General features: G+C 46.0%; 3 protein-coding genes across 4 annotated transcripts; all 3 read right to left on the bottom strand.

Moving 5' to 3' along the window:
- Positions 1–453: 453 nt before the first annotated feature.
- On the bottom strand, positions 454–5,948 carry LOC120666114. Of its 2 annotated transcripts, none has more exons than XM_039945904.1 (7): positions 5,750–5,948; positions 5,594–5,676; positions 5,160–5,444; positions 3,928–4,014; positions 2,360–3,814; positions 1,750–1,939; positions 454–1,434 (listed from the first exon to the last, which is right to left on the bottom strand). In XM_039945904.1, exons 4-7 carry the CDS (start codon positions 3,940–3,942, stop codon positions 827–829), a joined length of 2,268 nt encoding a protein of 755 aa, XP_039801838.1. In that variant the 5' UTR covers positions 3,943–4,014; positions 5,160–5,444; positions 5,594–5,676; positions 5,750–5,948; the 3' UTR covers positions 454–826. The 2 variants fall into 2 exon arrangements, with proteins under 2 accessions (XP_039801838.1, XP_039801839.1); XM_039945905.1 differs by having other exon boundaries at positions 463–1,434; positions 5,160–5,404.
- Positions 5,949–13,709: 7,761 nt separating this feature from the next.
- On the bottom strand, positions 13,710–25,947 carry LOC120666113 (FACT complex subunit SPT16-like). The gene is made up of 2 exons (XM_039945903.1): positions 25,567–25,947; positions 13,710–14,861 (listed from the first exon to the last, which is right to left on the bottom strand). The coding sequence occupies exons 1-2, from the start codon at positions 25,912–25,914 to the stop codon at positions 13,962–13,964; spliced, it is 1,248 nt and encodes a 415-aa protein (XP_039801837.1). The 5' UTR covers positions 25,915–25,947; the 3' UTR covers positions 13,710–13,961.
- On the bottom strand, positions 25,915–27,531 carry LOC120667858 (FACT complex subunit SPT16-like). Its single transcript, XM_039947850.1, has 2 exons — positions 26,665–27,531; positions 25,915–26,559 (listed from the first exon to the last, which is right to left on the bottom strand). Exons 1-2 carry the CDS (start codon positions 27,529–27,531, stop codon positions 25,915–25,917), a joined length of 1,512 nt encoding a protein of 503 aa, XP_039803784.1.
- Between the last annotated feature and the right edge of the window lie 252 nt (positions 27,532–27,783).

Genomic DNA, 27,783 nt, shown 5'->3' with positions numbered 1-27,783 from the left:
TAGTTGTAGTGTTAGTGCTCAATTTTAGTTCTGGTGTTAGTGCAAAGGATTTTTGTTTATTTTTTCCATTATAATTTAATTGAATTTATATTGTTAATAAAATTAAATTAGAGTTTGATTACTTTAGAGTTAATTTATCTACAGTTGTGAATGAGATTTCAATTTAGATTTCTTGTTGGTTTAATAATTTATATTTTCTTTTAGTTCAATTACATTTCATAATGGCTTAATTTATATTTCCTTTTAGTACTTCAGTTGATGTTCAATTATTGCATTTCACTGTTTTAGTTAAGCTTTTTTTACACAACTAAGCAATCATTTGTTGTTTTTTTAATAAAGTCAATTACTTAGTGTTTTTTTGCTAAATTTACATTTGTAAGAATAAAACATCGATTCACACGAAAGTATTACAAGATCGGATCAGATTAGTACAAAATGATGCAACCGAACGAAGAAACAATGATCTTTCATGTGTGCATAAATTGAATGTGCTGCTCATTAGCAAAAATTGAATCCTAAATATTTACTATTATCCTCAGAAAGGATAGGTATGATCTAGCTCAAATTGCTAGTTTACTACACACATCAAAGTGTTGGATAGTACAGCTTTTGTCACTACAGAATCCAGAAATAACTACAGTAGTGTCTTTTGGCATGTAGATTATGCTCTCCAGTGTAATGACATATGATACATGGCTCCTATCTCAAACCAGAAGAAAAATGCAGCATATGTGCACTTGATAAAGCCGTTACAGACTTCAGCATAATCTGCTTGAAGTTTGGGCAAACCCTATGTTGCCCCATTGCAAAGTTCTTAGTTGGGTCCTCATGAAACTACCAACCCTTTCAGTAGTAAGTCCACTATGATTTCTTCCAAGAGGTCCCCATACAACATCCTGGCTATCTGCTTCCCCACCATATTGATGTCGTTGCCTACTTCTAGCCAGTTTGTATCAAGAACCATATCATCAGGATGCCCTGTAACACAATCTTCCCGCTGCCTAACAATTGTCTGCCAAACCTTCTCAACAGGCCCTTCAGGGCCCCAAAGAGGCACGCCGTGTCTACTATGCTGCACCCATGGGTGCACATCAACACATGGTGCAAGAATCTCAGAAAGGATTGAATTCACAAGGTCAAACAGAAGCCTCCTCTCAGGTTTTGCCCATGTGGCGATTTTGTTGTACTTCCTCTCAAGCCTATCAAAGACATGAGGGCCAACAGGGCAACCAGGCGAATACCGTGACTTGCAGATGAGCTGCCAGTCAGCAATTATGATACCAGAGCATATGAGTATGTCAAGGAGATACGAGAAGTCCCTGTCTTCCTCAACCTGAAATGCTTCCAAAGATTGGTAAGCAGAATGGTCTTCATCATCACTAGACATGGAAACATCAGGTTCATCATAATTTTGATGGTCATCTCCTTGTTTCTCTACACCAAAGGAAATGAGAGATGCTTCTGTTAAGAAAACCATGAAGTTGAAAATTTCTAAAGAATTGGTTTGAGGACCTTTGTCAACATACTTCTACATGGCAATTCATTTTAAGAATGTTTCATTTTAGTGTCAGTTTACAGATTGGACCCAAACAAGCACTATCAAAATATTCTAGTTGCTTACAGTGATCAGCTATGGTGCAAACAATTACAACCTTCGATTCTGAAATTATTTGACCTTAAAAGCATAAATAAGTTCAGTGCAGCTTTTTCCTTTGTTTTACTGGGAAAGGTCAAGTTTGTCTCACTTACTAGCCATCTCTTGCAAATCATAGTTGAAACATCCTGAAAAACAACTATCTTCATCAGTTGGAGGCTCAAGGATGGACACGGGGCTCGGTTGCTCAACCTCTTTTAAGCCTTTGCAAGACTTGGGACCATCAGTATCATCCGAAACAGATATTGATTCAAAATCATGACAATGGAAAGGCAATCTTGTCACCTAAAACACACGAACAAACATTTGGATGAGTATACAGCGCATACTTCAAATTTAACATGAGTACAATAATCTATGCCCTCAATAGATCAGAACTGCACATGCCTTCACAAAAAAACATCGCCAACTACTTTCCAACATTTAAAAAAAAAGCAAAAAAAAGGCATCTTACTACTTTTGTATTGTACACATCAGCTTCAGAACTAATAAAAGAGCAAAGCATGAAAACTTACTACCTCTAAAAACCTATCAGAACACTAAACACATCTACAGACTGAAAAGTGTAAGATTTGCATGTAAATATATACTAGATGATTTTAATTCCTAATGGTAACCATAATTTAGGGAGCATACAAGTAAACTATCATCAGGTAAACTCCTTTCTTTTTGGTTCTTTAAATTCATGGACGCAAGGACACATACCCGTTGCTTCCTAGAAAACTGCAAGTTGAACCCTGAAGCTTCAGATTCAGCTCGTTGTTGCACTAAACCTTCATCTGTTGTGAATAATACTTTCTCATTTGAGCAATCAGGACTAGAAAAGTTATCTGCCATCAGATTTTGGAAACAGGAAGCATTCCTCAAGTTAACTTCACGGCCATTGCCAATTTCCTTGCACAGTCTTGGTTTATCCTGGAAAGAATGAAACTGACATTTGCCATTGTTGTAACTATTGGATATATTTGGATTATTTTTACCCTGAGAGGAGCCTTCCAAGCAAGAATTCCTGTCCATTGAGCTTCGGACAGACAGCAGAGGTGCATGCTTTGGTAAAACTATAAAGCATCCATCCTTGCTATGACCATTGTCGTGGTCAATCTTATTGCGTCGAAGCAGAGAATGTGAGTTCGAATTTAGCTTCAGTCTTTCAGAGTCAGATAAAGCAAACATTTCAGCAAGAGTTTTTGAACCAACAGCTGATTCTGCATGCCTGCGTATTTTTGACAGCGTGCTGTCTGATGACGACCTATTACTGTTAGTTTGCCTAAAGCTATCATTATCACAAGAATACCTCTGAGATGATCCAGAACAGCTCACGTCAGTATTGCTAAACTGATGAAATGATGCTTCCTGTCCAATTTGCAGTGGATCAGTGGAGTCACTAGCCAAGAATCTTTCTTTTCTAATTCTAGGTGCATTAATATCTTCAGTACCTAACAGATGTTGCTGAACTCTTCCATTCTCCATGACAGGATACTCAGATTGCATATGTTTCATGCCTCTCCTGCAGTTCATATTAACAGGAGAAAGGTATGGAATGGAAAAAACTTTTTCTGGATGATGGCCTTTTTCCAGGCATGGCTCCAAAACAACAATGCTGTTGAAATCTTCGCTTTTTGCTCTTGACAGAAGTCTGAGATTGCTGAGCGAAGAATTGGCTAAACCCACAGGGTACGTCCTGCAAACACTTGATGTATCTCTCTCATACTGATAATTTGCATAATAGTTCATGTCATGAGGGCGCTTCTCAAATAAAGGATTATTTATTTCCACTGAGTTCAAGTGAATCAAGCCATCTGTACACTCCACATGACAATCATGTGTATCATCTCTACAGAGAGTTTTTGATGGCATAAGCTTTTTTAATCTTAGCGCCCTTTGTTTCAAGCTTGGCAAGCCTTTCGGGAAATGATGGGACCTCTCTCTTGTAACAGCCTCTGGTGGCTCCTCTGACACTTCAAAGACATCCTTAAATTCTTGAGGCCAACTATGCACCACGCTAGAAGGTGGTAGCACCTCAATTCCCATAAGTTTTGCAATCACACTAGGTGATGAACGCCTTTGCTCTAGTTCATTAAATACATCCTTTCCAACAAGTACTTTTGTTTGACAGCTGCTAGTTTTTCGTGGCCTGCACTCCATGTATCTGGTGCCAAGCTACACAAATTTGATTAAAAAAAATTGGCACCCACAGATTCATCAGTGCTAAGTTTAGAAAATACAGGTATTGAAATCACTGCGATTGTAATTAAAAGAAGCAAGGAACTAACTGGAATTTGTTCCATCTTGAAGTATCATATACTGAGGATCAACTTTGACTAAAGATTGCTACATCAGCTGCAGGAAGAGCTTGGCACCTGCGTATATAAATGGAAAAATCTGTTGTGTTGGAAAACATATGCTGATGAAAAGATATAAAGAATACATACACATGATGGAGGAAGACTTAACACAAAAGCGTCATTATCAGTCATATTAGTACAACATAACTCAATTATGCATGTTGTGATTAAACTGGCATAAAAACTGACACTAGTCCTGCTGAGTTCCATCCAGCAATTGCATAGCTTGTTACGTTGGTCAGACCCCAAAAGATAAACACAGAGGTCACCTAATTCAAGTTTTCCTATCAGGCTACGATATTTTCACAGAGAACAAAGAATTTATCCACCAAATGCTTCACTGTAAACAAATATCCCACCCCAACTCACCACGAAAATTTGGATCATCCAAAACAGAACAATAAACCTCTTCATCCTCCCTAACCGTTTGACTCCATATCTAGATCAATGAGCTGAGCTGCTGAGCATGACGGCGAAGCCATGCCTAAGAACTCCACAACAAAACCTCCTCCCTCACATCCAGGGTCGCTAGGTGAGTAACCCCAGCACAAGGCTTTACTGAACGGAATGGAATGGATGGATGGCTAGAAAACCAAGCGTTCTGAGCAATAGAGGCTGGTAGATCTTTAGATGGCAGGTACGCCCAGTTTCTGGTCCAGCGCAATTTAACAAAACGATACCGCAGGGGAAGAAATTAGGCCCTGTTTGTTTCCGCTTTTCTAGACCTCGCTTTTCTGAGAATCAAGATTCTGAGATAAGCCAGCTGTCTGGAGAATCGGCTGTCTGGATAAGCCGGGCGTTTGGCAATCCTGGTTATTTTGAGTCGATTCTCTGAGCTGAGTGGTAAAATATCTAAAATGCCCCTAAGGCTGATGATATCGCATTTTTCTGGTGAATACGAGGAGAATTCAATAATTCTTATATTTTTTTAAGTATCTTTACTACATAATTATATTACTATTAGATCAAATAGATTAATATCACAAATATAACAAAAGATGTACCAGCACACATTTCGCCACAATCTTTCCTAACTTTTCCATCTATAAATACAGGGGCTATTATTCCAAAATTTTGTTATAGCAACTACAAGTATCTCAAAGAAAAAATCATGAGCAGCATCTATATAGCAAAACATGCAAAAGTAGCCAATAATATACTCATTCAATTCAGGCTTGGTCGCTGCTCTGTCGAGCGCCGGTCGGGGTGGAGGGCAGGGCGCCGGTCGCTGCACTGGTGGGAAGGCTTGCAGGGGCGCCGTCGCAGATCAATCAGGGGATGCAGGGGCGCCGGTCCCTGCTTCCGTCGGGGGTCCTGCAGGGGGGGCGGCGAGATCCGGGAGGGAGGCTGCAGGGCGTCAGGCGCTGCTTCCGTCGGGGGGCCTTGCAGGGCGCCGGCGCAGCTCCTACGCGAGGAGGGTGGGGGCGCCGGCGCAGATCAATAAACTGACGCCAGCAACAAACATCAACTCCAGGAAGCACTCCACATTTCAGCGTTTTTAATGCCACATTCTCAGGAAAGGGGCATCAGAAAGTGAAGAAAAGAAAAAAGGCATGAACCCTGCATAAAGGGAGACATAAAGCGGTGATTGTACTTTTTCGGGCGCAGGGATTCCGATGTCCCTTTCCACCGAATCCGCTCCCGATGGACGCCGCCGTGCACGAAGAATGCCACCACCTGGAGCCAGATTAAGTTTGAGCTACGGTCTCTAAGCAGGCTTCAAACTAACATTTGCAAGAGGGGCTCCCACCTCACGGCCGGCAAGCCCCTCCCACCCGCTAGAGGGGCAGCAAACCGGCGAAGCGAAGCCGCTACCAAATCAGCAAACCGCCGCCGCCGCTCCCAGAGAAAACAGCGACGACCTCCGCCGGTCCGAGCCCGTACTGACAATAGACGCGCAATGCGGCCGAGATCCCCGGCGGCAGCGGGGCGGCTCCCCCTCTCCAAATTTTTTCACCTTTTATTATTGGAGTTGGTATGGATGGATTCGGGAGGGAAGAAGGAGGTGGGAGAGGGAGGAAGAGGAACAAGACGAGCGCTGAACACAGCAACGGCCCGGGGACCCCGGGCCCAGGAGGCCACCTCGCCGGGCCCACCCTGCTGCCCACCACGCGGCCGCCGCGCCCCGTCACTGCGCACTGGGGCCCGGAGGAGCGGCCCCGTTGCACGTTGGCGGAGTTAATCGGCGGCGTTAAATGAACTAATTAATTGCGGGCTCCAGGCCTCCTCGTACGCCCACCCGCGCCGCGTACACAGATCGCTGTATTTACTCACTGACATTTGGGGCCCGCCGTCCAAACGCCACTCCCAGGACGCCACGTGTGCGCGCGGTGGGGCGGTCCGCGTGCGCGTACCGTCTCGGGGCGCTGCCGGGTCTTCCGTGCTGTGTGCGGGCACGGCTCCCTCCATTCGATTCCCTATCATACCTATCTCACATGATTCTCGAGAAAAAAATCTTACATGCATAAAATACTAAACGAAGTTTATTTGCAAAAATTTTTCACGAATGGGTATAATTTTTCACGACGAATCTAATGATAGTAATTAATCGATGATTGGCTACAGTGATGCTACAGTAACCATCCTCTAAACGTGCGGTCAAATGCCTCATTAGGTTCGTCTCGCGAAGTAGCGCAGGGTTATGGAGTTAATTTTATAAATTACCTTTATTTAGTACCTCTAATTATTAATCAAAATTTTTGTGCTACTTCCAAACCAAACAGGGCCCGAGCTACGTGTGATGAGAAAGAAAAAACACATGCTTCGCTTGGGCTTGGGCGGCGGCTAGGCTAGTTGATAACGGCCCATTTGGTTTGAAGTAGCACGAGTAACACAAAAATTTTGACTAATAATTAGAGGTACTTTATGGCTAATCATGCACTAATTAGGCTCAAAAGATTCATCTCGCCGTGTACATCCAAACTGTGCAGTTAGTTTTATTGTTTAACTACATTTAGTACTTCATACACGTGTCCAAAGAGAGAGGCACAAATTTCGAGGTGAAAATTTTTTGGGAACTAAACGCGCCCTTAGCATCCGGCCGTCCGCAAGAGCCGAGAAGCAATACGCGACTTGTCGTACAGGAGCCCAAACTAGCGTCTTCCACCAGCCACTGCACGCGCACACGCGACTAGCGACTCAACCCTAAACCCTCTTGTTCGTGGCGGCGAGCCGGCGACGCGGAGTCGTGAACGGCGGACCGGCAAGCGGACACGACGCGCTCGCGCCTGCGACCTCCGCGACAGCGTGACTCACTTGTTCGACTGTATCATTCCGGTTTCTAAACTCGTAAATCGATCGTTTAGGTCCTCAAACATGTTTGGTTGTGTCATTTCGGTCTCTAAACTTATAAACCATCTGTTTAGATTCTCAAACTTGGCCAGTCGTGTCATTCCGGTCCCAAATTTTGGTTTTGAGTCCCATCTAAATCCAAACCGGACGATCTAAAATCTCTATATATCAAAAAGTAATTTATAACTTTTTCATACGAACTCGAATGAAGATAAACTTTATATCAAAATTGTATCTCTCGTCGTGATCTACAACTTTGCAGTTGAAAAGTTTTTGAATTAAAATTGTTTAGAGTCCCAAAATTTAATTTTAACTTTTAAATTTCAAAATCTATAAACTTACAACAATATCTTGAGACCCTAAACAGTTTTAATTCAAAAATATTTCAACTATAAAATTGTAGATTACGTCGAGGGCTACTATTTTGATATAAAGTTTATCTTCATTCAAGTTTATATGAAAAAGTTATGAATTATTTTTTGATATATAGATTTTAGATCGCCTTGTTTTGACCCATATGAGACTCAAAATTAAGTTTAGGGGCCGGAATGACATAATTGAACAAATTTGAGGATGTAAACGTTTGATTTTCTAGTTTAGAGACCGGGATGACACAGTGAAACAAGTTTATGGATCGAGATGACACAGATGGATAAGTTTGAGGACCTGTCACGGTCGATTTGTGAGTTTAGGGACTGGGATGACACAACGACATAAGTTTAGGGACCGGTGATGGACTTTACTCTTGATACAATCATCAATGACTTCGCATCAAGAAATGTTGCAAGAAATTTTTAAGGTAATTTCATATGTATGAATTATTTCATATGGATATTGCTTTTACATACACAATTAAATATTGATCAGTAACTTTATATATATATATTTACATTTAGTATTGTCAACGGCATGTATGTACAAGGGCCCCTGATTTTAGTTGCGCCCCAGGCCTCAAAAAACTCAGGACCGGCCCTGATAATATTTGACTAAGAGATGGCTGAGAATCTACGTGAAGCAAGTGAGAAGGCGACGGGCAACTCACGAACCGCCCGCTTAAACCGGCGAAGTCATCCTGTCTTGCTGCTATTGGCTGAGGGAGTGAGGTCCACACTATCATGATGACGTGTGTCCCAGCCGATGATAGGCGGAGCTATTAGGAGGCATTTAGTTTTCAAAAAAATTTGTGCAGTATCCGTCACATCAAACTTTTGGACATACATAGAGCATTAAATACAGTTGAAAAAATAACTAATTACATAGTCTAACTGATTTCTACGAGATGAATCTAATGACTCTAATTAATCTATGATTGGACATTAATTGTCAAATAACAATGAAATATGCTACAGTAGCCAAACCCAAACTTTTTCACCAACTAAACACCCCCTTAACCATGCTCTTATATAATATTTTGTCTAGTCTCACCTTGCCTTATTTCATCCTTGATTAACAGATTCTCCTCTCGCCATGAACCGTCAAAGTCAAGCCGTTTACTTTGCACCTTCGGAGCAACTCCTATATCCTACTTGTTCCCGGAATGAAGACAAAACTTTTTTTTTCTTTTGTGTTAGGTAAAAGTCCATTTTTGACCATTTGACTATCACCTAAGTTCAATTAGGATCATCTAACTCTAAATCGGGTAACCATCAAAATATCAAAACCGTTTATATATAGGCATCTGGCTATTTTGAAGCGTAGTTTGGCTGATCTGTACAACACGTGGCAGTAGGGGCCATATGTCATTTCCTTTTCCTCTCTTCTATGTAATATGGCCAGTCAAAATCGCAACGGCCGATTGACCACCGTGTTCCCGCCAGCGGAGTTGTATGGCAGTGGGGAGTTGCACCTACAGCATCTGCGCAATGAGGCAAGTTCAAAGATGGGTGATGTGTATGAGAGGCAACGGTCGAGCATGCCCGGCAGTGAGGGGAGGGTTCTGGCTGGCGGCGACCTCCATGGATGAGCGCGGAAATTAGCGGACCATGGTGGAACGTGGAGGTAGGGATGTAAATGGTATAGATATTTTCCGATCGAATTAGATCCGGTTTGGAAGGGTTTTTATCCATTTGTATCCGATTCTGAATATTCAATATCCATAACCGATCTGTATCCGGATACTAAAAGTTACATTTTTCATATATCAATATCTATTACAATCTTATCCACAAAAACTAACACTATCCGTATTTGAACAAAAATATGAAAACAAATACGATATCAATAATATCCGTCCGTATTCGATCCATTTATATCCCTATATGGAGGGCATGAGCTTTAGGAGTTCTCTTACATTCAATTTGAGTTGTTGGACATGAAAAATAGGAGCCAGAGGTGGGAATTTTCCTCCGGGCGGATCTCGGGCTCACTGGCGCCAATGGCAAATGGAGAGCTTCGATTCCCGAATGGGAATGGGTCGGAGTTCATCAAGAGCAGGTTGGGGAGGCAGCAGGAAGGGTGGAGGAGGGTTGGGAGAGGGGGGTTTGAGTTTGGTGGTGTGGGATGGCGAGAAGGTCTGATGGTGGCTCGGCTCTGCTCGTGCTCGTGGCGAGAGGTAGAAGAAAAGAGGGGACGAGTAGGAGAATTGGAAGGGGAGAATAGATTGGGACATGGAGGGCCCGATTCTCATAAGTCGTGTCACAGTCTCTTAGCCGATGAGCTGCCACCACATGCCTCCGCCCGTCCGTGCTAGCGCCTCCTGGGGAAGAGAGAAGAGGAAGGAGAGAAAGAGAGAAAAATAGAGAATGGTAAGAGAGAAAAGAGAAAATGAGTTGTCATATGGCCTATTACTGTATATCATCCGAAATTACCCTTCAAATAGCCGGATGGCCAAATATGAATAGTTTTGATAGTTTGATGGTCATGAATATCTGGTTTTTGGAGTTGGATGATCAAAATCGAGCTCAGGTGATAATTGGATGGTCAAAAATAGACTTCTTTGTGTTATTGCAATAGGAAACTTGGAAGGGAGCAATGGCAACTTATCAACATCAGCCCAGCTTGCAAGGCATACTGTATGTATATACTAGTATATATCCAGATGATGCTAACAGTGGAAAAGTATGCAACCATATTCAGAGCTAAAACACCGGGTAAACCGGCTTGCTTTATATCGCAATGTCATCTAGTCTGGTATTTACAAAATAGAGGAGCAATGTATAGGATGCATGTTTAGTCAATATCTCAAGCCACCCCTATGTAATAATGAATTCCATCTAGTGGGATTGTGGGAAGCTAAATACTCCTTTTCCAAATTGTTCTTTCTAACTCTAAATTTGACCACTCATCTGATTCATTTGTACAAACATAGTCAAACTTAAGTCATTCTTGAAGAAGTGATATTTTGCATAAATGTTTGAATAAGACGAGTGGTTAAATTTGGGATCAGAAACTCAGACGAATTATAATTTGAAATGGATGGAGTATTTTATAATTGAGGGATCTACTACAAAGTCAGAAGTCATTTAACTGAAAATATAGGCCCGGACCCTAACATTCCATGAAAAGAAATCCAGAAAAATCCACTGAGCAATGACCCTCAAAGGTCCACATACAGGCAATTGAAATCGGACAATCAAAGCCACATCACGACAGTCAATCCTGCATGCTTGCCAATTTTAATAGAAATGTCATAGGAGTGTAATTAGTATTAAATATTATGCCACATTAGTAAATTTGTTGATATGGTAAAGTCATTTATGAGAAGAGATGAGAGAGTTTCATAAAATGTGAAAAAAATATCATCACCATGACACTTCACGACATAATTATCAAATTCCTAATTTTGATATCATGCGATGTTATTCTAACCGCTAATAATTAATTCTAGGCATACTAATTGACTCCCGGGCAAAATAGCCCCGTCGTCTCTTGCCCTTGCATACCCTGCAGTAGACACCAGTCTGTTTTTGTTCTCCTCTGCACAAAGTTCTGATGCTTGCGCGGTAAAGTCGGATCTCGTCAGAATCTTTCGCTGACCACAGCAGAGCAACCTGAGGCATGCTAGGCAACGCGAGGAATAGTAATATTTGACCACTAATTACAGTGTCAAATAAAATCAGTTTACAAAATCAACTTCAGAAGCTCTGCACTAGTGGCCCTGAAGAATCTAATGAGGCTTTTGAACGCACGATTAGAGAATGGTTACTGTAGCATCACTGTAGTAAATCATTGATTAATTATCGTCATTAGATTCGTCGCGAAAAATTACACTAATCTCTGAAAAAAATTTACAAATAAACTTCATTTAGTGCACCATACATGCGAGATTTTTTTTTCGAAAAACATGCGCGCTAGAATTTGTAGAATGCCAAAGAGGATGTCTTGAGTAGAAAGGTGGCCCATAAAAAAACAAAAACAAGCACAGTGCGTGGGCAGCGTGCAGGCAAGACAAACGCAAAAGGCTCCTGGCCTCCTCGAGTTCGCGCCGCCCGTGTGTGCTTGCGTCCAAGTTTTTGAGCTGTCACAGTGGAGTTTGAAATGGCCTTGGTTCGTAACTTTTTGTGGTGATGCTATCTCGGAGCTTAGCGAAAAGTGTACAGTGGCTGTAGATGAAATTGGCGCCAAGGATTTTTTTTATCAAACCGTACCTGTATTAAGTTAAGGAAACAGTACAAAAGGCCTTACAAATACAGATAGAGTGACGTAGGATACAGAGGACAGCAGTACCACCAAATTTACACGGAGGACCCTGACAAACAAGAAAATTACAAACAAGTCCCTAGGACCTCCACGCACTGAAGCCGGAAGGAGCCGACAACCACCGCCGCCGGCGACCACCCGACGCCGTAGCCATCACCCCCAGGTCGAAAGGAGCTCCATCGCCGCCTGGTTTTGAGAGGAATCACAGAAGACACTCGCCGTAGACGAGATGAAGGCAACGCCGAAGATCCATCGGTCCGGGGCACGTCCCAAGCCCCGACAACCTTGGAGTAGAACTCGCCGGCAATGACCGAAGCCGCCGTGGGAAGATCGAGTCCGCTCCACTCTCCAAGCTTGCACGAGACCCCGAGCTGCCACTCTGCCCACCAAACAAAAGGCCAACAAGCTCACCTTCCCCACGGGCCGACGAGCCGCCGGCGAAGACCTCCTGTACAAAAGCTCCACAGCGGGAGCACCACCTCCACGAGCTCGCTGATGATGCCGAAGAGAAACGCCAAAGGGGCGAGGAAGAGCTCGAGAGGACTTATTCCCACGGGGCGCCACCGCCGCCGCCCGCCGGAGACGCTAGGAACCCTAACCCTAGATACCCTAGGACCTAAACTACTACCTACCCTACCCGCCGGCGAGAGAACAGCCGTCTCCGCCACCTCGCGATGCCCCGCGGGCCATCGGAGGCGGAGGAGACCGCCGTCTCCGCCGATGGCGACGAGATTGCCTTTTTTTCCCCTCTGTCAACTGTAGCGGGACGAGAGCCTTCAAGAGGAAGCTAATTGGCGCCAAGGATTGGGGGAGAGAGGAGGATTTGTTTTTGGCACCCTTGGGTTGTGACTACGGCCCATGGGATGGATGCCCAAGTATCGAATGGGCCGCGAAATCTGAGGTAATTAACTTTTTGCCACTCTGACCGAGTGAGTGGCATTGTGGCAGACAAAATGTAGGCGCGAGGCCCCAGTTTAAATCTGTACTTTCCTGATCCTCGTTTAGTTGTCACTTTACACGCGCAGGCAGTTAAATTTTAGAGAACTTTACCCACTAATATACCCAAAACTGATAGAGTTTATGACATGAAAAGTAGTATGGTTCTGAAAAAATACTTTCAGATGATTACGTTTTCAATAACATTGGCCGTCGAACTCATGAGGGCGATCGGAGAGCTGACTATTTTCATACTAATCATTTTCTTTCTCCAAACAATGTGACAGGAATATGGCCTATACTTTTAAGGTTCCAACTTTTACAATGATTTTGGAAATGCTTTTGTGATTTTACAAACATTGTCCTAAGGGTACTTTTTTTTCCATAAATGTGACAAGCGTGATCATTTACTATGCCGGTTGGCCGTTTCTTGCTAACCATTTTTTGCAAACATGTGATGAGGAAGTGGGCTATATTTTTCAGGTGCCAATGTTTACAAAGATTCTCAATATGTTTTTGTGCTTCTACAAGCATTCCATACTACTGTTTTTTTTTCAATGAATCATAATAAGGATTTTTCATAAATAGTCTGCTGGTTAAAAATAATGTTACGACCGTTTATTTTATTTATTTTACTTCATCACTCCGGAAATGCATTAGTTTGCATGCTTCACTAAACTAGTTCGCCTACAGCAGTTGCCATTGGTACCTATAGCAGCAGTTCACCATCAAAAAGAAGAGTGCATACATCATACAAGGGAAAAACTGTAGCTTGTTATTTCACAAAGTGTCTTACAAAATGGCTTGCAACTACATTGTAGTGACTACTGGTTAGCCGTATGTTCTAAGCAAAATAATGTGAGGCGAGCTCTTTATTATTAAGACAACAAAAGGCAGAAATGGTAAAAATTATTTCCAAGCATCAAAATTAGAAATTGGTGTAAAATCAGGAAAAAAGTTTAGAATAAAACTAACAGTAACTCCACGTGAGTAATCAATTTAAAACACGCTGCAAAGTTCTACTGATACACTGAGAATTGTTCAAATACAATCTCAGAAGAACTGGATTGCTGATAACATGATCCTACAACTACCCATCAGTTCAGTCGCTGCCTCTTCTGCGGGGCACCACTAGGATGGCGAGACTTGGCCTTTGCTTTCTCCCTCCTCCGCTGCCTCTCGTCCTCGCTGTCCGACTCACTGCCCATCTCTGCGTCAGCATCCTTTGCCTTGCGCTCCATCTCATCCCATGACTCACCACCGTCATCTTCATCTAAGCCACCATCATCATCACCAGAGATAACCACTGATTCATCATCGCTCCCCTCATCATTTGATTCAGACCCGGTCTCCAAATCAGAAGGTTCATACTGGTCGTCTTCTGTCTCCGAACTCTCTGAACCAGAGTCGCTGGCATCCGGATTCAAGAATTCCCACCTATCGTTCGTTTCTGACTCTTGATCATTCATCATCGTCTTAAGGACCTTGCGCCAGTTAAGGTTCAGCTTGGACTCATAGTACTTCAGGCTGCAATCGTTGAGCCAGTCTTTGATCTTATCTAGATCAGTCATTGGAATGACTTCTATGCGAACGACATCCCTCGTGTAATCATGAAACACAAATACCATGTCAAAGGATTTCTGCCCAAGCGCCACCCTTTCCAGGCATACAATGTCAACCTCCCTCAAGGATGTCACGAGGAACGGTGCATCAATAAGCTGAACCAGACAACTTGGAGAAGGGGCAATAAAACAAGTCGTTCTGCCATGTACTCCATTGAAACCAAGCTTTTGCAGTGGTGTTTCAAACTGTAAGGCATGCTGGTTAAACCTGGGCTTGGTCCAAATGGAATCAACCCTTCTCACAAAAGGCTCAAACTGTCTATTTATCTCCCTCCTCCGTGCCCGTTCACGTTGCTCTTCTTCAATTTCATCAGGATCCCATACTGATCGGCGCTTTAGACCAATTGAATCGACAGCATCCATCACTTCAATGTATGAGGAACGAGAGTACTCTATCCTGCTTGTGATGAGTAAATTGTCAACCGTGCGGTGTGATCGTGCGCTTGGTCTTTGGATTGCAGGTACACGGGCGTCGAGTGTCGACGGGGAGCTGCCGTGGAGGTGCTGTGGCCGATGGACCGTGCGGTGGACGGCGGTGAAGGGCAGCCGAGACCGGAGCTCGGACCGGGCGGTAGCTGTGGCGTCCACTCCTGGATCGAGGGCGCAAGCGGCGACGGAAGGCAGGTTTCTTGGTTTGCGCCACAAAACCAAGGAGGCGGACGGCGGTTGAAGACGCCGAGTCGTGGAGGTGACGGGCGTCGGTCTCGGGATTGACGGAGGCGACGGGCGTCGACGGCGTCTAGGGCCTCGCTGCGGGCGGGGAGGTGACGGGCGTCGGGCGGCGTCTAGGGCCGTCAGAAGGCCGAGGCGGGAACGGCGTCTAGGGCCACGGCGCGGAGGCGGGAATCTTCCCGCGCGTGAGGTTTTGGCGGTTTTCTCAAAACCGGCCACATACCCGGGTTTCGCGAACCCTCCAAAACCGCAGACTGGATCTTCATCAAGACGGTGGCATCGCGGAGAAAACTTCGTTTCAAAGAAAGAACCTCGGCCGTCGGATGAGATCGTGTACAGGGGGTGCTGCAGGCCAACCGGCCTGACCGGTCCCTGGCACCGGTCTGACCGGTCCCGCGGGTATAAATACCCATTCACTTGTGTTAGGTTTAAGTGCGGCTTTTGTAACTCGTCCGTGAATTCTCTGTTTCTCCAGGCCGCCGCCCCTGTGTCTCTCTCCCCCTGTTCATCTCTTTAGGGTAGGTTTGAATGTTGTTTGTGTGAGAACTCTTGTGGATTTGATTGGTAAAGGAGGCCCTAACCTCCTCGTGCCCTCTGGGCGGTTTGAATCAATCCATCTCCTCGTTTTGTGCCTTGTTTGATGAAATTTCGATTTCATTTTTGGTGCACTTGATTGCGAGGAGTCCACGAGTTCTTTGCGGTGATTTTCGTGCTTCTAGACCTGTCCTAAACCCTCTGGATTCACTGGCCTGTTCGAATTCGTTTTCTTGAGTTCTTGAGAAAACCCCAATCCCTTTTGATCTCCCCCATAATTCTCAAGATTCGTTGATCTTTGGGACGAGATCTTTTGGGGATATGTTCATGGGGTAGGGGCGAAGCAATCCCTCAAGTTTCATCGATTTTCGTGGTCGTTTGGTCGAGATTCACCGTTTGATTCTAAGTTTTTCAGAGTTTTCTAGGTGCCACCGGTCAGACCGGTAGGCAAGACCAGTCAGACCGGTCTGCTGGATTTTGAACAGACTCGACCGGTCAGACCGGTCCAGTGCACCGGTCAGACCGGTCCAGACAGATCAGTTCTGCTGTTTTTCCAATTTGCTTCCGATTTGCTTCGTGGTTTCACTCGCTCGTTCGAGGACTTTTGTGTTGGGTTAGCTTTTCTATAGTTACTCTAAACTTTGGTCAGAACGCTTGAGGGCTTGGGCGATAATGGGACATAGGCCGACGAATCAAATTTCGAAGAAATTTTGATCGGCTCCCATTCACCCCCCCTCTGGTCGCCGGCTTCGGTCCTTCAATTGGTATCAGAGCTTGGTTGAGGTTTTCAGTACCTTAACCGGTTTTCGAAAACCACTCGGCGACCATGGCGAGTCTTGGTAAGATCCCGGTGTTTTTCCGGTGAGGACTATGCCTACTGGAAGGTTTGCATGAGAGCCTTTCTGCAGAGCATGGGAGCCGATGTCTGGGAGATTACGACAAACCAGCTTTACGAGGTGCTTGCTGTTCGGACCACACCTCTCCAGGTGACCCAGCACGAGGCTAACGCCAAGGCCGTCAATGTCTTGTTCGCTGGCGTTTCTCGTGCGGAGTTCTCACGCGTCCAGGGTTTTCAGGAAGCCCACAAAATTTGGACGTGCCTTGAGAACTATCACGATGGTACACCTCAGGTGAAGGCTAGACTGTTCGAGACTCACCGGCGTGAGTATGAGAACTTCACACAGGAGCCGGGTGAGAGCATTGACCTGATGTTCAGTCGTTTTCAGTCGATTGTGAACAAGGTCAATGCGAACAGATCTGCTGGTGCACTTGAGTACACAGAGCACGAGAAGGCCCTCAAGTTGCTTTACGCACTTGATCGCTCTGTGTGGGATCTCAAGGTGAACACCATCATTGAGTCTGCTGGCTATGAGACTCTGACGGTGAACGAGCTTTTCAGTAAGCTCAAGGCCACGGAGGTGGATAAGCAGACACGAGCCAAGCTCAATGGTGCCCCTCCTTCCAAGGGCGTCGCTCTTGTGACTGGCCTAGGTGAATCGAGCTCTAACGCTAACTCTGCTCTTGACTTTTCTCTTGCCTCTTTGCCTTCTGTTTCGGATGAGCAGCTCGAGATGCTGGGCGACGACGACTTGTGCCTCCTCATCAGCAAGTTTCAGCGCATCTACCACAACAGGCAGAGGAAGAAGAACCCCGGGTGCTACAACTGCGGCGATCTGAACCACTTCATCGCCGATTGCCCCAAGAAGTCCGGCGGTGGCCAGAACAACTCCTTCGACTACTACCGCCACCGCGACCGCGACGAGGGAGGCTCCAACAAGGAGCGTCGGCGCCACAAGCACCGCAGTCGTGACCGGGGAGGACGCTTCAACAAGGAGTCGCTCAAGAAGCGCTTCCAGTACAAGGCCAAGAAGCGGGAGAAGGCCTTCCTGGCGCAGCTCAGCGACCTCGACAAGAGCTCCGACACCGACCGCTCTTCTTCACCGACCTCCGACGACGACGACAAGAAGAAAAAGAAGCGGGACAAGGAAGCCACCGGCTTCATCGGCCTTTGCTTGGCGGCCGGTCGGTGCAAGAGCTTCTGCACCATGGCGGGCGAAGCCGATGGTGCTCGTGCGTCTTCGGGTGGACATGCTACACCGACGCACTCCGGCTATTCTCCTGGATCCGAGAGAGATTCAGAGGTAAACTCCACGATCGACCTGCTTGATACAGAGGTTAGGGAGTTGTACGGCGCTCTCGACAACCAGAAGAGGCTGCTTAAGGAAGCAGCTAGAGAGCGTAGAAAGCTTAGGGCTGAGCTGGCTTGTGCTAGGGAGAAATCTAGTGAGGATGAGTGCGCTGGCTGCATATCTCACATGAACGATCTTGTTGCTCTCCGTGCCAAGCATGATGAGAACGTGGCGAACTTAGATGTTGCTAAGATTTCGCTTGGTGACGTGTCTCATGAGCTCGCTAAGGCCAAGCATGAACTAGAACTGGTTAAGGATGCTCCTATTGTTAGTGATGTGCTTGAATGCGATGAGTGTCCTATCTTCAAGTCTGATCTAGCTTCTTTACAGTCCAAGTTTGCTACTGTTGTTTGTGAACTAGAGGAGCTTAGATCTAGGCATGCTTTGCTTGGCGCTTGTAAGCTTTGTCCCACGCTTAGGTCGGAGCTAGAGGAGAAGAACGCTTTGATCAAGTCTTTTGGAAAGACTAAGGTCGTAGAGTCTAGCCCACCTATTGACTGCTCCGTTTGCCCTGGCTTGATCTCTAATTTGGATAATCTTGCGGTAGAGAAAGCCAACCTGGAGAATGAGAATACCTATCTTAGGGCGATTCTGAGTTGGGTTTCTAGCAGTGAGCCGCAGTTGGGCATGATGATTAAGCAGTTCAAGCGTGGTGATGGGTTTGGGGTCGGTTACACATACACGAAGTCAGACTTTGACAGGTTGTATGGTAAGATTGGCAAGGCTGCTGGAAACACTGCTAGCACGAGCACGCAGCCTTCGCTTGCTGACCCCGCGGATGGTGTGCTTAAAGAACCACCGAAAGCACCTCCGCAGAAGCAGGTTTGGGTTCCAAAGCCCAATGAGCTGAGGAATTCCCTCAACACGCTCCTTGCTGCCGCAGCCCAGGTTGTCCAGAAGAAGAGGGCTGCTCCTCCCCGTCCGCAGGCTAGGCCTCCACCTCCCAAGCGTGAGGTGAGGTACCACTGCGAGTTTTGTGATAGGGAAGGTCACTTGGAGTAGTTTTGCTTCAGGAGGAAGCGGGCTGTGAGGAGAGAGCAGGAGAGACGGAACGCGGACATGTACTCTGCTCGGGTGCATGGTCCTCCTCGGCGTGGTGATAGGCGAGATGCTAGGGCGCGCCGTGTAGGTGGAGGTCAGGGAGACGGTGGTGGTTACCGTGCTCCAGCAAGTGGTCGCTTTGCTGGCCGTGCTCCTGGTCATTTTCAGTACGGCTATGGACCATGAGACCGAGGCGTTGGAGGAGGTTTTGAGGCTCCACGCTTTCCTCGCGGTGGTGTTCGTCAGTCACGCGGTAGACGGGACGAGGGATATGCTTTGTCTGGTTTTGCTAACCCTTCTGTAGAGCAAATGGCTCGACACTGGTTTGCTTCTCACTTTGCTAACCCCAGTGTTGAGACATTTGCTCACCCTTTGTCTCACTACTGATGTGCAGGTCGGAGGCTTGGAGAACAGGTGGATCATGGACTCCGGTTGTTCGCGCCACATGACCGGAAATGACAAATGGTTCTCCAGCCTCACCTCGATGCGCTCAAAGGAGTACATTGTGTTCGGGGATAATGGAAGAGGAAAGGTACATGGACTTGGCGCTGTTCGAGTTTCAGATCGCTTTACCCTGAGAGAAGTTGTTTTGGTTTCGAATCTTGGTTTTAATTTGCTCTTTGTCTCGGAACTTCTTGATGAGGGGTTTGAGGTTCGCTTCAAGGAGGGCTGTTCGCGTGTTTTGGATTCCAGAGGAGATTTGGTTTGCCGGATTACACCTCGCGATCGAGTTTTCTTGGTTGACTTCTCTGGAACTCCTTTTGGCCCTTCTCATTGCTTGATGGCTGGTCCTTCTTCTGATTTGTGGAAGTGGCATAGGAGACTTGGACATTTGAGCTTCGATTTGTTGTCGAGACTGAGTTCACTTGGCCTGATCCGAGGATTGCCCAAATTGAAGTTTGAAAAGGACCTTGTTTGCCATCCATGTCGCCATGGGAAGATGATTGCCGCTTCTCATCCGCCTGTTAATCAGGTGATGACCTCTCACCCTGGAGAATTGCTACACATGGACACGGTAGGTCCTTCTCGGGTGATGTCTGTTGGTGGGAAGTGGTTCGTTCTTGTGATTGTGGACGACTTTTCTCGCTATTCTTGGGTCTTTTTCATGAGAACCAAGGATGAGGCTTTTGAGTTTGTTCGAGACTTGATCTTGAGGTTGAAAAACGAGCTACCCCAGGCCATGCGAGCGATTCACAGTGATAATGGCACAAAATTCAAAAATGCTCATTTTGATGCCTTTTGCAGTGATCAAGGGCTTGAACACCAGTATTCTTCTCCCTACACTCCACAGCAGAATGGAGTTGTTGAGCGGAAGAATCGGACGCTGGTTGAGATGGCGAGGACGATGCTCGATGAGCATAGGACTCCTCGCAAATACTGGGCTGAGGCGGTTAACACCGCTTGTTATGTGTCCAACCGCATTTTCTTGCATGCTTTCATGCACAGGACTTCTTATGAGTTGCGGTTTGGACGCCAGCCCCGTGTTGACCATCTCAGAGTTTTCGGTTACCGGTGCTTTGTGCTGAAAGATGGAAATCTTGATAAATTTGAGTCTCGCTCATCTGACGGTGTTTTTCTCGGTTATGCTTCTCACTCTAGAGCGTACCGTGTGCTGATTATTGATACTAACATCGTCAGAGAGACTTGTGAAGTCACTTTCGACGAGACTGCACCGTGCAATTCTTCTATCTTTGAAGTTGCAGGAGATGATGAGCTCGGCACCTCCATCTTTGAAGATGAGGAGGAAGAAGCTGCATATGGCGAGGCTGAGGCTACCACGCGTGCTGTGGACCCAGCTATCTCTGCTACGAGCTCGGACGATGACGACGGCCCCGACCCGACTACGTCTACTTCCCGGGGGCTGTTCGAGGAGGTGACTCAGGCTACACCAGCTGCACCTGAGGAGGCACCAGCTTTGGTTGATGAGGAAGCGACTTCGACACGGGAAGCACCGCGACACATTCAGCGTCAATATCCACCTCAACAAATGCTAGGTGATCTCAACGAGCGAGTCACCAGGTCCAAGGTAACAAGTATCGCTGGCTTTGCTCATTCAGCATTTGTTGCCTTCTTTGAGCCCAAAGATATTGGACACGCTCTTTCTGATTCTAATTGGGTCAATGCCTTGCATGAGGAACTTGAAAATTTTGAAAGAAACCAAGTCTGGGTTTTAGTCGAGCCTCCACCTGCTTGTAATCCCATCGGAACGAAGTGGGTTTTCAAAAACAAGCAGGGTGAGGATGGTTTGGTTGTTCGAAACAAGGCTCGTCTTGTTGCCCAGGGGTTTTGCCAAAAAGAGGGTATTGATTTTGAGGAAACTTTTGCCCCTGTTGCTCGTTTGGAAGCTATTCGAATCTTTCTTGCATTTGCTGCTTCCAAAGGTTTTAAGGTTTTCCAAATGGATGTTAAATCTGCCTTCTTGAATAGTTTTATCGAAGAAGAGGTTTATGTGAAGCAACCCCCTGGTTTCGAAAATCCCAAGTTTCCAAACCGTGTTTATAAACTTCAGAAAGCTCTTTACGGTTTGAAACAGGCACCTAGAGCTTGGTATGATAGATTGAAAACCTTTTTGCTGGCTCAGGGCTTTAAAATGGGATGTGTTGATAAAACTTTATTCCTCATGCGATCTGGTACTGATTTCCTTTTGGTTCAGATATACGTGGATGATATTATCTTTGGTGGCTCTTCTCACGCTCTTGTCTCCAAGTTTTCTGAGCAGATGTCCAGGGAGTTCGAGATGAGCATGATGGGTGAGTTGCAGTTCTTCCTCGGGCTGCAGATTAAGCAAACTCCTCAGGGCACTTTTGTCCATCAAGCCAAGTACACTAGAGACTTGCTGCGGAAGTTCAACATGAGCGACTTGTCTCCTCAGCCAACTCCGATCATCACATCGACGGCGCTTGATGAGGACTTGGACGGCGAGGCGGTGGACCAGAAGGAGTACAGGAGCATGATCGGCTCTCTCCTGTACCTGACGGCGACGCGACCGGACATCCAGTTCGGCGTCTGCCTCTGCGCGCGGTATCAGGCTTCGCCGCGCACCTCCCACAGGCAGGTGGTGAAACGCATCTTCAGGTATTTAAAATTCACCCCTGAATTTGGTCTCTGGTATTCTGCGGATTCTTCTCTGGTTTTGGTGGGCTTCTCTGATGCCGATTTCGGTGGGTGTCGGTTGGATCGCAAGTCGACATCCGGCACTTGTTAATTTCTCGGTACATCTTTGGTGTCTTGGTCCTCTCGCAAGCAGGCTAGCGTAGCGCTTTCTTCCACAGAAGCTGAGTATGTTGCCGCTGCTAGATGCTGCTTCCAGATACGTTGGATGAAACAAACCTTGCAGGATTATGACTTGAGTTTCGGTAGGGTTCCCATCTTTGTAGACAACATGTCAGCCATTAGCATTGCAAATAACCCTGTCCTACACTCCAGAACCAAGCACATAGACATCCGATTCCATTTCCTGCGAGATAACCATGAGAGAGGACACATAGACCTGATCCATGTCCCTTCAGAGAGGCAAATCGCAGATATCCTCACCAAACCGCTAGAGCAGGACACCTTTGCTCGCTTGCGAGGGGAGCTTGGGGTTTGTTACCCCTTTTGATTGCTGACTTTTCTTTGGTTAGCTTTGTAGATTTTATTTGCTTCTCTTTGTTTTCTAGATTTGGTAGTTGCATTGTGCATATGCATTGTACATGTTTGCATTTTGCATTGTCTCTCTTGCACTAGCATTCTTGTATACATTGCTATGATCTTCTAGTTCCTGCTAGTGTGAGTTGATAAACTTGATCATGTATAGCTTGCTCCATTGTGTATATGACATCATCTGAGTTAAGCTATTTTGATTTGAAAATCTGAAAACATGATCACCCTGTCTTGGCTACTAGCATGTTAGGGCGTGTTGATGTGCTTTGCTATCTTATTCATGCTAGTGTGCCTTTTCGTTCAGCAATTCATACTAGAAATGATCTAAATCTGATAAAATTGCTTGAACTGCTCTTGAAATGGATTGAAAAGATCCAGGTGGGATTGCTTGTCGCACTGATCGAGCTTTCGGGACGGCTCACTTTGCACTTGTGAGAACCCGGGCAAGGCTGTGTATGACTGAAACGAGTGCTTTAAGCTTCTGATTGTCTTTTGGCATAGGCTTGGCCTCGTTGCTAAGTGAAGCATGACAAGCTTTCAACCCCTGGCATTAAGAATTGCTTGATATAAAATTGATTGAAAAATGACGGTTGACAACTTGTTTTGGCTGGTTTGGCTCACCTGTATGAGTTTGAGTAGCACTGCTTTCCATTCCCTACTTGTTAGTGCTAGATCATGGGTGATGCTTTTATTTCTCCTAAACTGAACTTGTCTAGCTCTAGACTGATTTGATATACCCTGTTGAGCTAGATGCAGGTCTGGTTTATGGATGCACACGTGCTTGAGGCTAGATGTTGCTCATATCTTTGTATTCCTAAATGCTTTCACCTACACCTTCTGCATTGTATTCATTGCATAACATCTGTTCAGGGGGAGTCTCAGATTCAGGGGGAGCTTTAGGTCTATTTAGGCTTGATGTGTGCATGTGCCAATAAGGGGGAGAATTTTGAGAAGTGATCGAACAAGGGGAGACTTGTTTGATTTTTTGAAAAACTTGTTGTGCACCGGGCTTTGAGAGTGCATCATTTTGGGAGAGTTGCACATGTGAGAGGGAAAAACTTTGCTTGTGGAGTTTCTGCTTTGGTTTTGGCTCCTGGTTTTCTTCGTTTTCCCTCCGCATCTTGCATGACTGCGTCGAGTGTTACCTCTGTCTTTGAGGAGTCATGTTTTTGGCTTTTGATCGATTGCATCGAGCCGTTGCCCTTGTCTTAGGGAATCGATCTTTGCTTGAGTAAGGGACTGTTCTTGCCTTTCTGAGCTTTTCGTCACTTGCTTGAGTTCTTCTCTTTCGTGCTTCTTTGTTCTTCTTTGGTTTCACTTCTCTTGGTTCATTTGTGGTGTGTTGACAATGCACTCATCAAGGGGGAGATTGAGGAACGAGAGTACTCTATCCTGCTTGTGATGAGTGAATTGTCAACCGTGCGGTGTGATCGTGCGCTTGGTCTTTGGATTGCAGGTACACGGGCGTCGAGTGTTGACGGGGAGCTGCCGTGGAGGTGCTGTGACCGATGGACCGTGCGGTGGACGGCGGTGAAGGGCAGCTGGGACCGGAGCTCAGACCGGGCGGCAGCTGTGGCGTCCACTCCTGGATTGAGGGTGCAAGCAGCGCAAGGTTTCTTGGTTTGCGCCACAAAACCAAGGAGGCGGACGGCGGTTGAAGACGCCGAGTTGTGGAGGTGACGGGCGTCGGTCTCGGGACTGACGTAGGCGACGGGCGTCGACAGCGTCTAGGGCCTCGCTGCGGGCGAGGAGGTGACGGGCGTCGGGCGGCGTCTAGGGCCGTCAGAAGGCCGAGGCGGGAACGGCGTCTAGGGCCACGGTGCGGAGGCGGGAATCTTCTCGCGCGTGAGGTTTTGACGGTTTTCTCAAAACCGGCCACATACCCGGGTTTCGCGGACCCTCCAAAACCGCAGACTGGATCTTCATCAAGATGGTGGCATCGCGGAGAAGACTTCGTTTCGAAGAAAGAACCTCGGCCGTCGGATGAGATCGTGTACAGGGGGTGCTGCAGGCCAACCGGACTGACCGGTCCCTGGCACCAGTCTGACCGGTCTAACCAACCGGTCTGACCGGTCCTGCGTACCGGTCTGACCGGTCCCGCGGGTATAAATACCCTTTCACTTGTGTTAGGTTTAAGTGCGGCTTTTGTAACTCGTCCGTGAATTCTCTGTTTCTCCAGGCCGCCGCCCCTGTGTCTCTCTCCCCCTGTTCATCTCTTTAGGGTAGATTTGAATGTTGTTTGTGTGAGAACTCTTGTGGATTTGATTGGTAAAGGAGGCCCTAACCTCCTCGTGCCCTCTGGGCGGTTTGAATCAATCCATCTCCTCGTTTTGTGCCTTGTTTGATGAAATTTCGATTTCGTTTTTGGTGCACTTGATTGCGAGGAGTCCACGAGTTCTTTGCGGTGATTTCCGTGCTTCTAGACCTGTCCTAAACCCTCTGGATTCACTGGCCTGTTAGAATTCATTTTCTTGAGTTCTTGAAAAAACCCCAATCCCTTTTGATCTCCCCCATAATTCTCAAGATTCGTTGATCTTTGGGACGAGATCTTTTGGGGATATGTTCACGGGGTAGGGGCGAAGCAATCCCCCAAGTTTCATCGATTTTCGTGGTCGTTTGGTCGAGATTCACCGTTTGATTCTATGTTTTTCGGGGTTTTCTCGGTGCCACCGGTCAGACCGGTAGGCAAGACCGGTCAGACCGGTCTGCTGGATTTTGAACAGACTCGACCGGTCAGACCGGTCCAGTGCACCGGTCAGACCGGTCCAGACAGATCAGTTCTGTAGTTTTTCCAATTTGCTTCCTATTTGCTTCGTGGTTTCACTCGCTCGTTCGAGGACTTTTGTGTTGGGTTAGCTTTTCTGTAGCTACTCCAAACTTTGGTCAGAACGCTTGAGGGCTTGGGCGATTTTGGGACATAGGCCGACGAATCGAATTTCGAAGAAATTTTGATCGGCTCTCATTCACCCCCCTCTGGTCGCCGGCTTCGGTCCTTCAACGTAGAACTGAACATCTCTAGTCTTCTTCTTGCCCACCATTATTTCATTGTATAAATGGAAGTGAAGAAGTGTGATCATGTCTCGCTCAGCTGGCTGAAAGAAGGCATGTTTTATATTGCCAAACATAATATCAACCTTTTCAGATTTAGAAACGGTATACTGAAAACCATTGACATGGGCTACCAGTGTTCCAGAGACCTTCCTTCCACGGCCAGAAAGTGCTGGCCGTATCCACAAATCAAGCAACTGAATCCTATCCCTTGTCAGGCCATCATGTACTTGAAGCTTTTCTTGGCTGACCAAACTTGCTCTTTTGGCTCTTTCCAAGACTCCTTTTTGAAGAATCTTCATTCATTGAACCACCTCTTCAGCATGCCTTCTGTCCCTTGAAAAGAAGGTGACTGCTTTCAAGAAAAGAAACCTTATATTTGCCTGCAAGCCTGAATCTTTGAGACTGGAAACAGTGTTTGGGACATTAAATGTAATGGAAACATAAACACTTCTCTTACTGTCCCCACGAATTTCTGCTTTTTTCACAGTACACACATGGAAGGGGACCATAAATCCATATATTGGTAATAGGATAGCCTCATTCTGCTTGTCCACCTGTATCTCCAGCCGATCAACACGGGGAAAGTCACTTGCACTCTTGTATGCAACTAGTTCACCCATAGCTCTGAACTGGCCATGTCCCTCCAACAGATTATGGTTGGTACCATCACTTCTCATTGCTGTCTTATTAGTTTTCTTGCGTAAAATTTCTGACTGAAGTTGTCGCCTAAGATCCTCCTTGGGCGTCCGGCTACTTGATCGCAAATTGTCTTTCAGCGAGAGCATCATATCTTCGTTTAGCACTGGCTTCACATTCAGCCGGGCCATTCGCTCTGTTTTTGGTGCTGGTTTGGAAGAAGGTGATCCTATCTTTTCCTCATCAAATGAGTAGAAGGCATCATCCTCGTCTTTGGAGACAAAAGCTGTCAATACTTCTGTCCTTTCCTTACAAATCAAAACAGTGTCCGCCAATCATAGAGAGATTTCCTTGATCTTCTCATCACTACTCTTAGCCAGGAAGTTCTGGAAACCAAGGGAAACATTAAAAACCATACCTTCCCTCAGTGTCAGATCATTTTTCTCATTCAAGGAGAGCCAAGTTTCACGGAACTCAATGCCAATTCCTGTTCCACCTGACTTGGTAAGAAAGGGGAGAAGATCAGGAGCTTCCCTTCTGACCACATCAACTGCAGCTTGGTAACTCATTCTTGCCTTGCCACCAGGTGCCAAAGCAGCAATAGCAGCATCATGCGCCTTGAGGAGGACCTTGTGCGCATTGCATTTTTCCATAGAACAATCAATCAGGAAGGTTCTTGCGACATTGGAGCAGTAACCACTGTACTTAGCCCCCATCGCACACACAATAAGGCTTCCAGAATCATAATGCAGATCATCATCATTGCTTAAAGCACCAGGCCTAAGGTCGTACTTGCCTCCACTTTGGAAAATAGGAGGGTAACAAATGTCCACATTTCCAGCCTTGAGCTTCACATTTATCTTTGTCGGGGAAAGTATTGTTTTCTCTGTCAGATCCATCAGCTTAGAATGTGGAACCTTCTTTTCGTCCATGACAATATTCTCCAACTTTGGAACTACATACTTCTTCATGACTGAAGCAGTTAAATATGCAGCCTTTTTCACATACATAATCTCAGAGGCATCTTTCACAGAAAGAAGCTCAGATATGCCACAAGAAACATCATAAAGCTTTAACCTAGATCCATGCAGCTTTTGATACCATTCTTCAAGAACCTTGCCTTCAGGCTTCTCTCTTGCTATGTGCCCAATAACAAAACTATTGGATTCATGTTGTGCACATACTGAATTTAAGATCTGATCCATTGAGAGAGAGCCATTGCCAGCCTTTTCTATATTATGCAGCACAATATCAATACCAACTGCCTTACAAACAGGCATCTTCAAATGCTGAAGCAAATCACAACCATCTTGTCCACTCAAAAAATGAATCTGGCTGCTCAAGAACACCATTATAGTGTCTGCAAAGTCACGGCCAAAAAAACACATGCTCAGGGCTAATGATTCCTATACCGAATATCATCAGAATAGGGAGGAGTAGCAACAACAATTGCCCTTGCAGAGCCCCAAAGACCATGGACATCCTCCTTCCAATGGCTGTAAAACTTCTTCAAACATTTGATGAAGTTTTCT

The sequence above is a fragment of the Panicum virgatum genome, chromosome 3N, assembly GCF_016808335.1.
Source record: "Panicum virgatum strain AP13 chromosome 3N, P.virgatum_v5, whole genome shotgun sequence".
In the NCBI taxonomy this organism is placed as follows: Eukaryota; Viridiplantae; Streptophyta; class Magnoliopsida; order Poales; family Poaceae; genus Panicum; species Panicum virgatum.
The sequence above is the reverse complement of the archived record's forward strand: the minus strand, read 5'-3'. Positions and strand labels throughout refer to the sequence as shown.